Source organism: Silurus meridionalis, chromosome 6, assembly GCF_014805685.1.
Source record: "Silurus meridionalis isolate SWU-2019-XX chromosome 6, ASM1480568v1, whole genome shotgun sequence".
Classification (NCBI taxonomy): domain Eukaryota; kingdom Metazoa; phylum Chordata; class Actinopteri; order Siluriformes; family Siluridae; genus Silurus; species Silurus meridionalis.
In genome coordinates, this window is record NC_060889.1 from 1817259 (window position 1) to 1830554 (window position 13296).

The window sequence follows — 13296 nt, forward strand, 5'->3', positions numbered from 1 at the left end:
CGTCTCTACCTTTCTCCGTAAAGACACCCCGCCTCAACCCCCACCCACCCACCCAACCCCAAATCACATACATACACACCAAAAACCCATAGTCATTCTCTCCCATGTGCTGTGAATCAGGTGGTGTTTTGACCAGGTCCAGGGTCCAGAGCCCAAATAAAACACGATTAGTACTTATTTTTTTTTGTCGTCCCTTGCAGGAAGTGATCACAGAGGGAGTTCCCGGTCAAAGTCCCCCCTCCGTCACATGACCAGGTTCTGCAACGGCTACATGCTGAGCAGTGCGGTAGATCAGATGCCTATATTTATTCCCTCCTTGCCTTCAAAAGGCGCAGAAAGACAAAGATAGAGAGAGAGAGAGAGAGAGAGAGAGACAAAGAGAAAGAGAGAAAGAGGAGAGGGCTGTGCCTCCCCACCCCTCCAGCGGTTGCTTTGGAGCGTGTCGGTTCACGCCAAGCCGCCGTCTCCGGCCTCCGCGCGCGGGTTAACGCCGGAAAAACTGATTTCCGATAGAAGCTCTTGGTTTTGCACCTCTTCGTTCGTCTTCGGGATCGGTGGTTGTTTTTTTGGTTTGTTTCCGCACGAATGCCTCGCGTCTCTCTTCAGTGCGGAGGGTTCATGGTGCCATGGCCGCGCTGCTGCTTCTGCTTCTGCTGCATGAGGAGCTGCTCCAGCGCTGAAGGTCCGGGCTGCATCATCGAGCTCGACCAGATAGACTGAGAACACACACAGAGGCTCGTTGAAATTATTATTATTATTTTTTTTTTTTTAAACATCAGATATTGAGTTACGTTCGACCTGAAAGCTACCTTGAAGCTGTCGAGTAGGACAGTAGAGGAGTCTTCCATAGGCATGTCCTGCGCTGCCCAGCTATTGGTTGGGGCGCTTTGGTGCCAGCTGTTCGGCTCTGGGCCAGACGAGCCGGCTGGCAGGTAGTCCAGGCCGAAACCACTTACACCTACAAAGGCAAAAGTTGAATATCCGGGTTTAGATTATAACAAAGAATTAACTAGTTTATATATTAGTTAAATAAATAATATATTAATTAGGAAAGGAATAAACAAAGAAAGAGGGCTTGCCAGTCTTTTCAGGCTTCCAGCGATCAGCCGCTCTGCGGTCACGGCTGTCTGGTGTGCCAATGGGGCCAAAATTGGAAAAGGGTAGCGCCCCATGGCTGTGAGTTGGAGGTGAAGACGGCAGGCTGCTCGGGTTCGACGAGTGAGGAGACTGGCTGGCTGGGGTCGAGTGATCTGACGGAACACGAATAAACTCCTCTGTGATTTATTACAGAACATGAAATCATTGCCCCAAGAATGATCCGGGTCCCAAGAATGGTTCAGGGACACACTATTATTACTGTTTTTGTACATTAAAAGCCACTATCCAAATTCACATTTAGTTCCCAACAAGCACAGGAACATTTTCAAAATGAAACCAAAATTTGGAGACCCCTATAGATGTCCTAGAGCAAAGCAGCCAGGACAGAGGACATACCTGAGCTAGCAGGAAGAGAGGGTGACCATGGGGTTCCTTCAAACAGCGAGTAAAGCGAGTGCTCCTGGTGCATCATGGGTACGTCGGGTTTCTGTGTGCTAGGGAGGTGTTTCCCGTAAGCCTCTCTGAATATACTGTTGTTCTGGTAGTTCTCCTGAAAAGGAAAAAATAATAAAAAAAATATATAAAATACAAAGCAAGTCTTATAGCAATGGCCATTTCTAGCACTTAATCAAGATTTGGTGTTAAAAATAGCTTTTATATCGTGTACTACGAATCAAAACAAAGAAACCCACTCTTTCAAAAAGAAACTAATTGCACAAGAGTAATAAAGTGGATTCTGCTGCCATCTAGAGGTACAACCTAATATAAATGCAACGATGGACGTACCTGAATGGAAAAGACAGAGCGGTGTAGGAGAGAGGACTGTCCCATAACCTCGGATCCACTGTCCAGCCTGGACTGGTTAGATAACTAAAATAAAAAATTTTAAATTAAAATGTCAGGCATAACAGAAAATGTTCATGTCTAATATTTTACGTAAAAAAAAAAAAAAAAAAAAAATCTATCGACAGTTTTTTTACACAATGGCACGTAATCCTTTCTTTTTCTAAAGTGGCAACAAAATCTAAAAACATTGAGCACCGACAACCATAACACATTTAACGTCAGATGTTTTTTTTCCGTTTATGTTCGCACAAAATATAAATGACACCTAATTTAAAAAAATACATATACCATGAATGAGCAATATGTGAAACTCTACAGCCTGAGCACAGTGTAATATTAAAAACAGAAGCAAAGAAGAAAAAGAGAGAGAAAGATTGTTGCTCTGAACAGTAAATCCCAAAGTGTACAGATAAATAAAAAGCTCTGCCTATAGGAATAAGACAGGGGTTGGGAGGGGAAAAAGGGAAAGAAAAACAACAAAAAAATAAACACATACAAACATGTTTCTTCCGGGAGCAGAATTAAGAGGGCCGGCCAAGGCCTGGTAGAAATCATGAGGCTTAGAAAAGACCAACTCCTCCTCCTCCTCAAAGTCTGCCAGAGTTTTTAACAGGTCGGGAGGAAGAAGAGGAGAGCTCTTGTTGTCCTAGTGAGAGATGAAGCACACAGGAAAGGCAGGAGACAGAAGAGAAAGAAAAAAAGAGAAAGAAAAAGAGAGAGAAAAACACAGCCCTTTAGGAAACGAAAGCACCTGAGAGACTCAGAGTCTGAGAAAAGCAGCAACTCCAGCCAAAAGAGAGACTCTGCCCAAATACATGACGGTTATAAAAAAATAAATAAACAAACAAATGATTTCAAAAAAAAAAATCAGTATTAGTGTTCGACCGATTTAAGGGTTTTGATAGTTGATTGCTGGAACCGTCTGCAAAAATCTATAGTTTTTCCGGGATGCGTTATCAAATACGAGAACAGCCTCTAGAGGCAAATCACTGACACTTTCAGGAGATAATTTGCAGTCTCTCCTTTTTTTTGTACATGGAGGGATGTGGCTTTTTTTAATCCAGTATCCTTTTTTTTTTAATTAATTGATTAATTGATTATCGGCAAGTACGATCCAACCTAGATATCGAAATAAAATCCATTGCTCAACCTCTAGTCAGAATAATGAATACTGCCAAATTGCACCCTTGCAGAGGACAGTTTAGAAAGAATAGAAAAAGAAAGTTTCAAATCTCCTATTTAATTTTAAATAATAACTCAAACAATAATATATATATTAAAAAAAACATTTAATTAGTATTCCTGGAGAGATATAGATCATGACCAAAATATAAAATAAATAAATAAATAATAAATAAGTGCTGGCAAACCTCATAAGGTGGCCCCCTGGGGGTGTTCTCCTGTTCTGCGCAAAAGACCCCGGGTTGGTGTTTGCCCATCCTGTCCCCCATGCTGCTCCTGTTCTCGGTCATGCGGTACGGTGGCTCCCAGTAGAAATCCTGCATCTTCATTTCTTGAAAGTTCATCTTCTTGTCCATGCTGGGCTGTGGCGGCTGCATGGACACGGCAGGGGGAGGCATGGAGTGCTCAAAGAGCTTCATGTGGTCCTGTGCAGGCATGAAGAACGGCGGTTTGACCGGCATGGGCATCTTGGGAATCGAGGCCGGGGCCTGGTGTTGACTCCACATTTGGCCGGCCTGCTCAGAGACGGGCATATAAGGCTGGGTTCAATAAAAAAAAGACAGGGGGGAAATACGGTCAGGAGAACAGAGCGCAGAAAATGTTACAATATGAAACACCTGACGATCATTACAACGAGTAGGGTTGTAACGGTACACGCGTTGGTACCGAGCCGTTTCGGTTAAGGATTTTCAGCACATGTGCAACGAATGCGATCCTTGTTTTACGTGCGGGACTTCGTTCCCTCACGAACATATTTAGAGGCGATTTGCACGTTTGTTTAGTCTCCGCACGTCGCCATGGCTGCTCACTCCGTACCGGGAAGCACGATTTGCACTTTGCATGCGGGAAATCGCTGCCACTTCCTGTCAACGTTTTTATGACAGTCTACCATTATGGATTGTGACAGACCGTGAAATTTTGTGTACCGTCAAACCCCTGACCGTGTGTACGTGTGACTTGGGTACCTGCTGCATGCCGGTGTGGTGAGGTGGACTCTTGCCCAGCTGCGAGTTCTGCTTAGTGGGCGACTGCTGCTGCTGCACCTGAAGCTGCACACTCTGCTGCAGGGCTTGTTTGGAAGGCTGTGGAGGAGCCGGCTGTGGTTGCTGGGTCTGAGTTGGGGCCTGGGGTTGAGGAGGCCCCTGAGTGAGAGATCCAGGGCCGGAGGGCCTCTGCTGGCTGTAGGGAATGTGCGAGGGCTTGCCGGACTGCACCTGATTGGGAGACTGAGGATGGGAGGCAGGCTGCAGAAAGGAGGTCGGGACGGAAACGCCAGCTGGGAAGGTGAAGCCAGGGTTCATTGAAAACGCCACAGGGGGTGGGATCACGTATGCTGGCGGAGGAAAACCTGGTGTAAAAAAAAGTTTAGTAAATTTACAAAATGCTTCCGCTCATTTCTCCAGTACTCCAGTTTGTTGCTGGAACTATCGGCAAAAATCCACACCAATAGTACGAGAGCGGCCTCTAGAGGCGAATCACAGACACGTGCTGTTTGTTGTGTCTTTCATCCGTTTTGTTACTTTTTGTTTCAGTTTGAATTATTTACCTCAATATTTATTCATATATTCATATTTATTTCATTTAGCATATTTTCATGATTTAGTACTGCTTTTTTCATTTGAATTTGTGTGCTAAAGTGCAGCTTTATTTTACATGGAGGGTTATGTTTGTTTTTAAATACAGCATCTATTTACATTTTTTTGTTTGTTTATCCAAAATAAATGTAAAAAACTTTCACTTTGCTATACAACTGATTGAAAGTGTGCGTTTGTACCTGGTCTGCTGGGGAGAGGAGGAAACGCTCCCGGGTGATGTATAGGGATAAACTGCGAAGAGCAGGTCGTCTGGGTCTGTGTGACCGGCGTTTTTCTGGCCTCTGTCACCGGAGTCTTCCTCATTTCCGTCTGAGTTTTTACCTTCACAGTGTATAAGAGAAATTAAACGGGGCTGAACCAAATAAAAAAAAAACAAATCCAAGCGCAGAAAGAGCGATTCCTCCTCACCTGTTTCCCCGCGTCCAAGGCTTTCTCGTGACTGTTCTTTTTAACGTCACTCTTCCTCTTGCCGTCCTTTTTCTGCTCGTTTTTCAGCGGCATCCCGTTGCCCTTGCCAAAGCCGGTCCGCTCCTTAGCTGCGTCCCTGTGCGGCTGGTTGCGGCTCTGCTCGCGAGGTTTGATGTTCTCCTTGAAGGTGACCACGGGCCTCTCGCTGCCGTCCAGACTGCTGCTCTGGCTCTTTCCCATGGAGAGTACCGATTTGAGGCCGGAAGAACCGTCGTTGGGGTTCTGCTCGCCGTTCGACGATTCCTGCAACACTGAGGGATCCTTTTCCGGCGGCTCCTCCACTGCCAGCTCCGGGATGTCGGTGATGAAGAGAAGCAGCCCTTCGCTGTTGCGACACTGGATTAGACTGGAGACGCAGACAGAATATTAACACGCTGAATGGAATTTTGAGTTATGGGTGAAAACAAAAACGGTTTCCACTCACCCCGGGTGGTTATCTGCCACCCATTTGCCCAAACTGATGAGCCTTTGATGACGGGCATGAACTATTAAGCTGTCCTTGTCGACCGCGATTCCCTGGTGTCCTTTGGAAAAGTCTAGCAACCTGGATCATCAGACCAAAGCGGGGAAAAATTTTGAGCCAAAAAAATAAATAAATGTAAGCTTGGCGCATAATATACAACGTGCTAAAACGTACCTTAGCGCGGGCCTCAGCGCTAAAAAGCCTTGGAGCTCGAACTCTTCTGGGAGTGGAATAGCTGTAACACAACCAGTTTCAGGCTTAACTGCTGTTATACATGACGCATTGACACGATAAAATTGATCCGCGCGTTACCTGACGGATTCGACGCGTCCTCCTCCTTGGGCTGGAAGCTGTTAAGGATGGACACCAGCCACGGCCAAATGCTGTGTGAAGATGACACAGAAAATCGAGATGAGACGCATAATCGGACTGAATGTCCTGCCAAATGCAGAGCGTGTCGCAATTCATGAGCATCTTCGCGAAAGAAAAAATAAAAAAACGAGGCACGGTGATGGCTGGAATTTAGACAGGGGGTTACAGAGGGGTGGAAAATTCCCCCTTCGCTTTCCATGGGAACTTCATCTGGCCAATTTGGGAAATATTCCAAGGAATTTATGGGAATTCATTCGGATTTTTTATCATATACAAACATGAATATGAACATTTTGTTTGTAAATAAACAGCTTTTTTGGTTGATTTATTATTTTTTTTTTACAGCTTTTGTTTTCCCCACGGACTGTAATTAACGACGCACCACCCAAAAATAAAAAATAAAAAAAGGACAAAAAGAGTCATACTATTGTCTCTGGTCAACGGCGCTTTCGGTGAACACTCCAGAGCGCAGCCTCAGCCAATCCATGGACACCTTGATAGCGGGCAGGGGGCACTCCCCCATGATCTCCTCTTGGTTCTTATTCAATAAGGCTCGGCTGCACATCACACCCAGGAAAGACACTGGGGGGAAAAAACGCACTTGCATTAGAACTCACATCATAAAAGGCAATATTCTCTCATATTTCACGTTGAATATTTCCGAGCTGGTTGATCCAAACTTACTGAAAAGGCCGAGTAGCTGGATCCAGCTGATCTGCTCGTCTGGACTGAAGCTTTGGTCGTCGGCCTCGTTGCTGAAGTCTCGGAGGTGGTGCAGCTCGAACAGGTTGATGACCGTAATGTGGACGAGCTGCTGAGAGCTGAAGGCTTTCTGAAGAATCAGTCGCTGTGTGAAAGAAAACGAGAGTGTGTGTGTATAAAACATTTGAGGCGTCGAGCAGAAACGATCGAGAAGCACCGCACAGAAAGCCGGCGGATGTTGTTTGAGTACCTGAAACTGCTCTTCCAGCTTCTCCCTCAGCGTGCCGAGCTTCTCGAGGCTTTTGCTGAGGTAAACGTGCCCGTGGAACTTGATGAAGGCTTTGATGAAATCGGACACGCTCCATTTCGTCTTGACCTCGTCGCGGCTGAAAGCCAGACGCAGGCAGTTCGTGAATCTCAGGAAAGCGGATATAACCGTGGTGGAAATAACCGGAACTCTGGTACGTACCTCTCGAGAGCCTTGGAAAGAGCTTTCTGCAAGTTGGTGGAAGCTGCTGGAAAGGGGAATTTGACCGCGATGCTCCTACAGTAGTAGAAGATGGTTGTGAGGTGGTCTCCTTTCGACGAGGCTAAGATAGCCAGCTGGTTGTACGGTTGACCTGATGGCAAGAAGTGGACGGAGACCAGATTCACAAAGCGTATAGTGAACGCTATAAAGCTGAGGTCTGCGATTTCTTAATACGGGGCGAATATACAAACCGAGACTAACCGTTTGAAGGAACCAGCTGAGCTGCGTGCCTGTAATAGGATTCCGCCTGGCTGGTCTGGTTGCGATATCGTGCTACGGTAGAGAGAAAAAAAAACATTTTGAATTGTGGGGAATAAAACCCACCCACCAACCAAGTCCAGTTAAATAAATCACTTGCGAGTGACGGAGAACAGACTGACCAATGTCCCCCAGGTGGACGAGACAGTGCTGGCAGATATAAGAGCAGGAGCTGGGCTGGGGTTTCACAATAGCGTTGGAGTTGCATTGTTTATTGCTGATGATGCCCAGCTGAGACGACTTTACGCGGCATGGCAGGTCCACGTTGAAGACCGTGCAAAGCTCCTGCAACAACTGAAAAGGGGTGGGGGGAAAAGAAATCATTGAACTGTACCTGAAAACTTGAGATCGTCTTACAACGTGCTGGATTTATTTGAAAAGCGGCCTGGCGCTCATAAAAATCCCGTACGTTCTTACGCTAGAAGACTAACTAGTGTCATCCAGAACCTGATCGACTTCGAAATCCAAGCATTTGCTTGAGTGAATCGACTAATGACTACAACATGTGTTACGTTACGATCTCTGATGCTTTCTATGCAGCCAAAGAAAAAAATTGCATAGGAACCCAGTTTAACACTGAAAAACACGCCGCCGTTAAAATTGAATTTTTTATTTTTTTTTATAAAAACAATTTGCAACAACAAAAAAAACGTATTTCCGACCGATTACGTTCGGCTGCAAGGTGACCGTGTGTCCTGAAGAGTTATAAACACGGGGCCAAGCAAAAAATAATAATAATAAAGTAGGTACCTTATAATTATTACGCTATTATCATATAGATCTCATCTACATAGAGGACTTGAGCTGAATCCTTCATAATTGCTAACTCGCGCTTACCTGTGTGTAGAATCCGCTGGCTGCCTCGAGAAAAAGCGAGAGATTTGCTTGTACTTCACTTCGATTGGGGTTGGCTCGGTTTTTGGCCTGACTCTGTAGTGTCGTGATCTGATTCTTGAAAGCGTGGTTCCAGCTGCAGAGTAAAAAAAAAGATACACACTAAATATGACTCTATATGGAATAGCGCTGTATAAAAAGAGTGTGAACGAAAAGGCCGTACAGGTCTTGTTCGACTTTCTTGTCCAGAGCATACTCCAGGTCCGTCACCAGCATCTTCTGGTACAGGTCCTGAAGAGCCTGCCGCGACGTCCAGACCTCGGCGGCGCCGAGCTTCGAATCTGAAAAGCATATCGGGGTACGTGAGACATATTGCTTGGTAATCGATATAGAAAACAAATTTAACTAATAAGCCCTTCTTTTCCTACTCCATCTCTGATGTTCTCCCTACACTACTGTCCACATACTTATTGACCTTATTGTGTGTGTAACATAATTTAAAACATAAATTAATAAATATTTTGAAAAACAACACCCATACCTGTCATGTCAGCCTTCAGGGCCTCTGCCTGCCTGCTCGAAGACAAAAACAAACAAAAATTAAATACTGCACATTCACATGTAATGCATCAAAAGCGATCTAGCAAAACAAGACGGGTCAGAAATCCAGTGTAAAAGCATGACATCGGCGCAGGAGACATGATCGGTGATTCGATTCGAGATAGGATGCTGCCTCAAATAGACACGGTGTGTTTTTTTAATTGTTAGTCTCGTGCGGTGGTGGGGGAAAAAAAAGCGATACGAGGAAGTCGTGTTCTCCAGCTGTATACTTGTCAAATGCACCTTACAGTGAAATGCTTTCATAGCATATCAGGAAGCTAGGGTCAAAGCACTGAGGATTAAGGGCCTTGCTCAAGGGCCCAAGAGTGGCAGGACCACTCTTGGCCAAGAGTGGCAGGACCACTCTTGGCCAAGAGTGACCTTTATAAGACCATTAAAAATACAATTTAAGACCTGTATCACAACGTCAAAAAAAAAAGCAGAAAGCTGATTGGCTGCTGCATGTGGGTCTCAATTGTAGTCGTAATACAGTGAATTATATACGGACTAAAGAAAGAACGCCACGAAAGCATTCTGAAGTGCTGCTGGAGCATTTCAACGATCGTTAGAAGATACACAGACATCGGAAAATGAAGACCTGCTCGAAATTGTTTAAGACGTGGAATAGCGACTTTTTAAGGCTTCGAATTTAAAATTTAAGACCCCGCCAACACCCTGTAGATTCGATGACTTTATCAGATGCCATAATTCTGACCGACAAATATCGCAGGAGGAGGGGATTGGCTTCGGCGGTCTGAAAACAGACGGGGAAGCTGAAAAACGTGACCGTGAGGCATCGAGCTGTCAAAACACGCCACCAGATGACGTCTGATCGTGAGCGAGACTTGGCGAGAAACTCTTGGTTAGAGCAAAAATATCGATATATATACTGTGTATACATATATTCCCCCCCCCCAAAAAAAAGAAGCTCTGCCAGGATGACTCTGGGTGTCCAGATTACCGTAACATATCGCTTAGTGTGAGCATTGGGGGTCTCGCCAAACGCCCAAAAAAGCGAATCAACGTCGAAAACGCTTCCTGATCGGCATCTATACACGTTACAAATGGGTACAGCACATTGTGTTGACTGACAAGTTGCTAGGCTGCTGTATCTATAGCAACCGCGCTTTTACTCCCCCCCCTTCAGATTTTTATGCGCGCTCCCGACGCAGCCTCACTCTACATATGCATGTAGAGACGAATGAAATCAAATTAATTTAAAAATTATTATAGAAATCGGCAATCGAGGCAGACAGCTATTGTTAAAAGAATGCGTTTTGTTTTATTTTCCTTTTGCACCACTGAAAAGCCATTAAAATCCATCACAAACATCAACATCACACTACAATTAATTGTCTGGAGAGATCAAAATGGCCCGTGCGCATGCGCAGACCTGGTATATATGATATGTACATCTAATATATATAAATATATTATTGGTGTACGTGCTGCGTCGTTTTGTCTGCTAATGTAAGCTTACAAGAATGCGAGCCTAAACTATATGTGTATATATAACTTTATAAAATCTCAAATTATTTATTAAAAATGTATAAAAATAAATCTTTTAAAATGAATCCGGAGACTCGGTTTGACTTTCCAGCGTTACTATTTAGCTTAGCGTAGGTTAGCATAGCCTAGCATTGCTTAGCATAGCCGGCCACTCGGGATAGCTCTTTAAAACCTGCCCCCGCTCGCACGAAGACGATTTCTTTGCATTTATTACTGTCTCACATACCGCAAATACTGGCCACAGAGGTTCATCCTGTCGGACTATTCGTCAACCACCGCAGGTCCGAATGCTAAATCAACCCCCGGCGCCATCTTGTCCATCCCGTATACATAGCTAGCAACGCAAGACTGGTGTCACACCCACTGTTTCGTCAACTCGTGCTCCTATTGGCTGCTACCTCTGTCAATAAAATTCCGTCAGCCAATCGCATGTCTTCGAGGCGGGATACATGTCTGGACCAATAACCGGGAGTTCAGGTTGAAATAGCACGACTGGTGCTCTAGAGGGCGCCCGCGAACTGTTTCTACAGCGCGCACGTTTTTAATATTGACATTTCATTTATTTTTTTATATTATATAAAAAGATTATCCGCCCTGAACGAACTGAATATTAATCTTTATCATAATGCGCAGCCAAGCTTTATTTAATATGAACATTTTCGAACTGATCCTTTCCCAAACTATAAAATGTCCCCATTCCCACCCTAAGAGCCGGTTTCCTACATTACCCATAAGGCCATATTGACTTCCAGCTGGAACTGGTGCCACTGGGACCTCTATGTGTGTTCAGATAAGATTCTAAATTGAGCAATGACCTCGATTTTACCTGTATTTTTGGACACGCTTTAATTATCAGTGCTGGATGTTTGCTGGAATTTTTATTGGAGCTGCGTTGCCTTCTGGGACTTTGAGTCCAGTAGGTGCTCTATTTCTGCGTTAGCTCTCTCATGACCATGACACTGAACTTCAGGGGATAATGTCCCACAGTGACGTCAGTGCAGCAATACGGCTGCGGCTCCTCGTTCTGGTGTCAGAGTAAATATTAAAGATGTGCAATTACAAAATACAATTAAATCTACCGTATGTTTTTAAAAAAGCTAAATATCCCAGGCATCGGTGAAAAGATGTATTGTAGAAATGCACTGTGTTTGCCCGTGTTAATAGAATATATAATGCTTTATTTCTTTATTTTGTTTTATTATAAACATTATTGTTTTCATACAGCTATGTATATACTGTAACACGTGTCAGTCCTGTTTCATTTATACGGTTACATTTATATACATCCAGTTACATTCATACTGTTGCACTTGTGTCAGTCCTGTTACACTTATGCCTATACAGTAACACTTGTGTCAGCCCTGCTACAGTTATACTAAACACATTTATATCTGTCCTGTTACACTAATATCAGTCCTGTTACATTTATGCTTTACAGTAACACTTGTGTCAGCCCTGCTACATTTATACTAACACATTTATATCTGTCCTGTTACACTAATGTCAGTCCTGTTACATTTATGCCTATACAGTAACACTTGTGTCAGCGCTGCTACATTTATACTAACACATTTATATTAATCCTGTTACACCAGTGTCAGTCCTGTTACACTTATGCCTATACAGTAACACTTGTGTCAGCCCTGCTACATTTATACCAACACATTTATATTAATCCTGTTACACCAGTGTCAGTCCTGTTACACTTATGCCTATACAGTAACACTTGTGTCAGCGCTGCTACATTTATACTAAACACATTTATATCTGTCCTGTTACACTTATGCCCTGCTTCATTTAATGTATACTATTACAATTATATCAGTCCTGTTACATTTTACTGTTACACTTATGTCTATACTCTTACACTTCTTACACATATATATATATATATATATATATATATATATATATATATATATATATATATATATATATATATATATATATATATATATATATATATATATATTTGTCTTGTTACACATATCTATACTGTTACACTTATCAGTCCTGTTACATTTATACGATTGCATTTATATACATTCAGTTATGTTCATACTGCTCTAACAGAAGAACTTATGTAAGACAGAGCACAGAAGAGAAGGTGTTTGCAGACTGCCCCACCCTTAAAGTCAAACTCAGAGGTGAAACCTAATGGTTTGGGGTTGTTTTGGAGCACAGAAGGTTGGAGACATTCCATATGTAAGGAATACTGAACCAACATAGCAACCATTACATACTCCATCACCATGCAATTTCATCTCGACTGCAGCTCATTAAAACCGATGCGTACGTCCAAGCTTTGTAAGCTTTATTTAGAGAGAAAACAGTCAGCTGAAGTGTTATTGATAATGGAATGGCCTGCCTAGTCGCTGACCCCCAAATTCTATTTAACTGCTCTGGTACAAACTGGATCTCCAACTAGTGAAGAACATCTTCAAGAGTTTTCCAAGAGGCACAGCAAAGTTTTTCAGCTGAAGGTTTGGAGCGTAAAGCTGTTATTCATGCTAAGGGAGGATCTTTCAATGAAAATAAAGTCTACACTTATATATTTGTTCGATCATAGTAAATTATGCAGGTATATGACCTAGTGTGTTGAATAAAAACAAAAGGAACATGCACGTGCCTTTCAAAAACGATAAAAGACTGTTTCCAAACTTATGGAACTATGTATCTATTAAAAAATGTAATAAAAATGAATGATTTTTTGAAGGCACATTTAAACAAAGAAACAAACAAACTATAAATACATCTAGAAGTGTGCATATAGAATTGATTTAAAAATATAATATTTATATATATTCATTTTTTGATATATCTCATTTATTTAATAAGAA

General features: G+C 43.1%; 1 protein-coding gene across 3 annotated transcripts; it reads right to left on the reverse strand.

Annotated features, from left to right (window-relative positions):
* Positions 1-282: 282 nt before the first annotated feature.
* Positions 283-10814, reverse strand: smg7 (SMG7 nonsense mediated mRNA decay factor). Of its 3 annotated transcripts, none has more exons than XM_046852499.1 (23): positions 10683-10814; positions 8889-8920; positions 8571-8688; positions 8351-8483; positions 7636-7807; positions 7457-7528; positions 7196-7346; positions 6977-7112; positions 6709-6871; positions 6450-6606; positions 5965-6035; positions 5827-5887; positions 5614-5733; positions 5130-5535; positions 4901-5042; positions 4092-4474; positions 3315-3641; positions 2441-2590; positions 1885-1968; positions 1495-1648; positions 1080-1250; positions 810-958; positions 283-716 (listed from the first exon to the last, which is right to left on the reverse strand). In XM_046852499.1, exons 1-23 carry the CDS (start codon positions 10706-10708, stop codon positions 603-605), a joined length of 3492 nt encoding a protein of 1163 aa, XP_046708455.1. In that variant the 5' UTR covers positions 10709-10814; the 3' UTR covers positions 283-602. The 3 variants fall into 3 exon arrangements, with proteins under 3 accessions (XP_046708455.1, XP_046708454.1, XP_046708458.1); XM_046852498.1 differs by having other exon boundaries at positions 3315-3665; XM_046852502.1 differs by lacking the exon at positions 2441-2590 and having other exon boundaries at positions 3315-3665.
* Between the last annotated feature and the right edge of the window lie 2482 nt (positions 10815-13296).

What these genes read in the sequence shown, in the direction of transcription:
- smg7 (XM_046852498.1), bottom strand. Translation starts at nt 10,708, where the DNA reads ATGAACCTCTGTGGCCAGTATTTGCG. An exon ending in CCTGAAGGCTGACATGACAG is followed by an intron (nt 8,689 to 8,888) that starts GTATGGGTGTTG and finishes TATGCTTTTCAG; the next exon opens with ATTCGAAGCTCGGCGCCGCC. An exon ending in TCCTCTCCCCAGCAGACCAG is followed by an intron (nt 4,475 to 4,900) that starts GTACAAACGCAC and finishes TTTTTACACCAG; the next exon opens with GTTTTCCTCCGCCAGCATAC.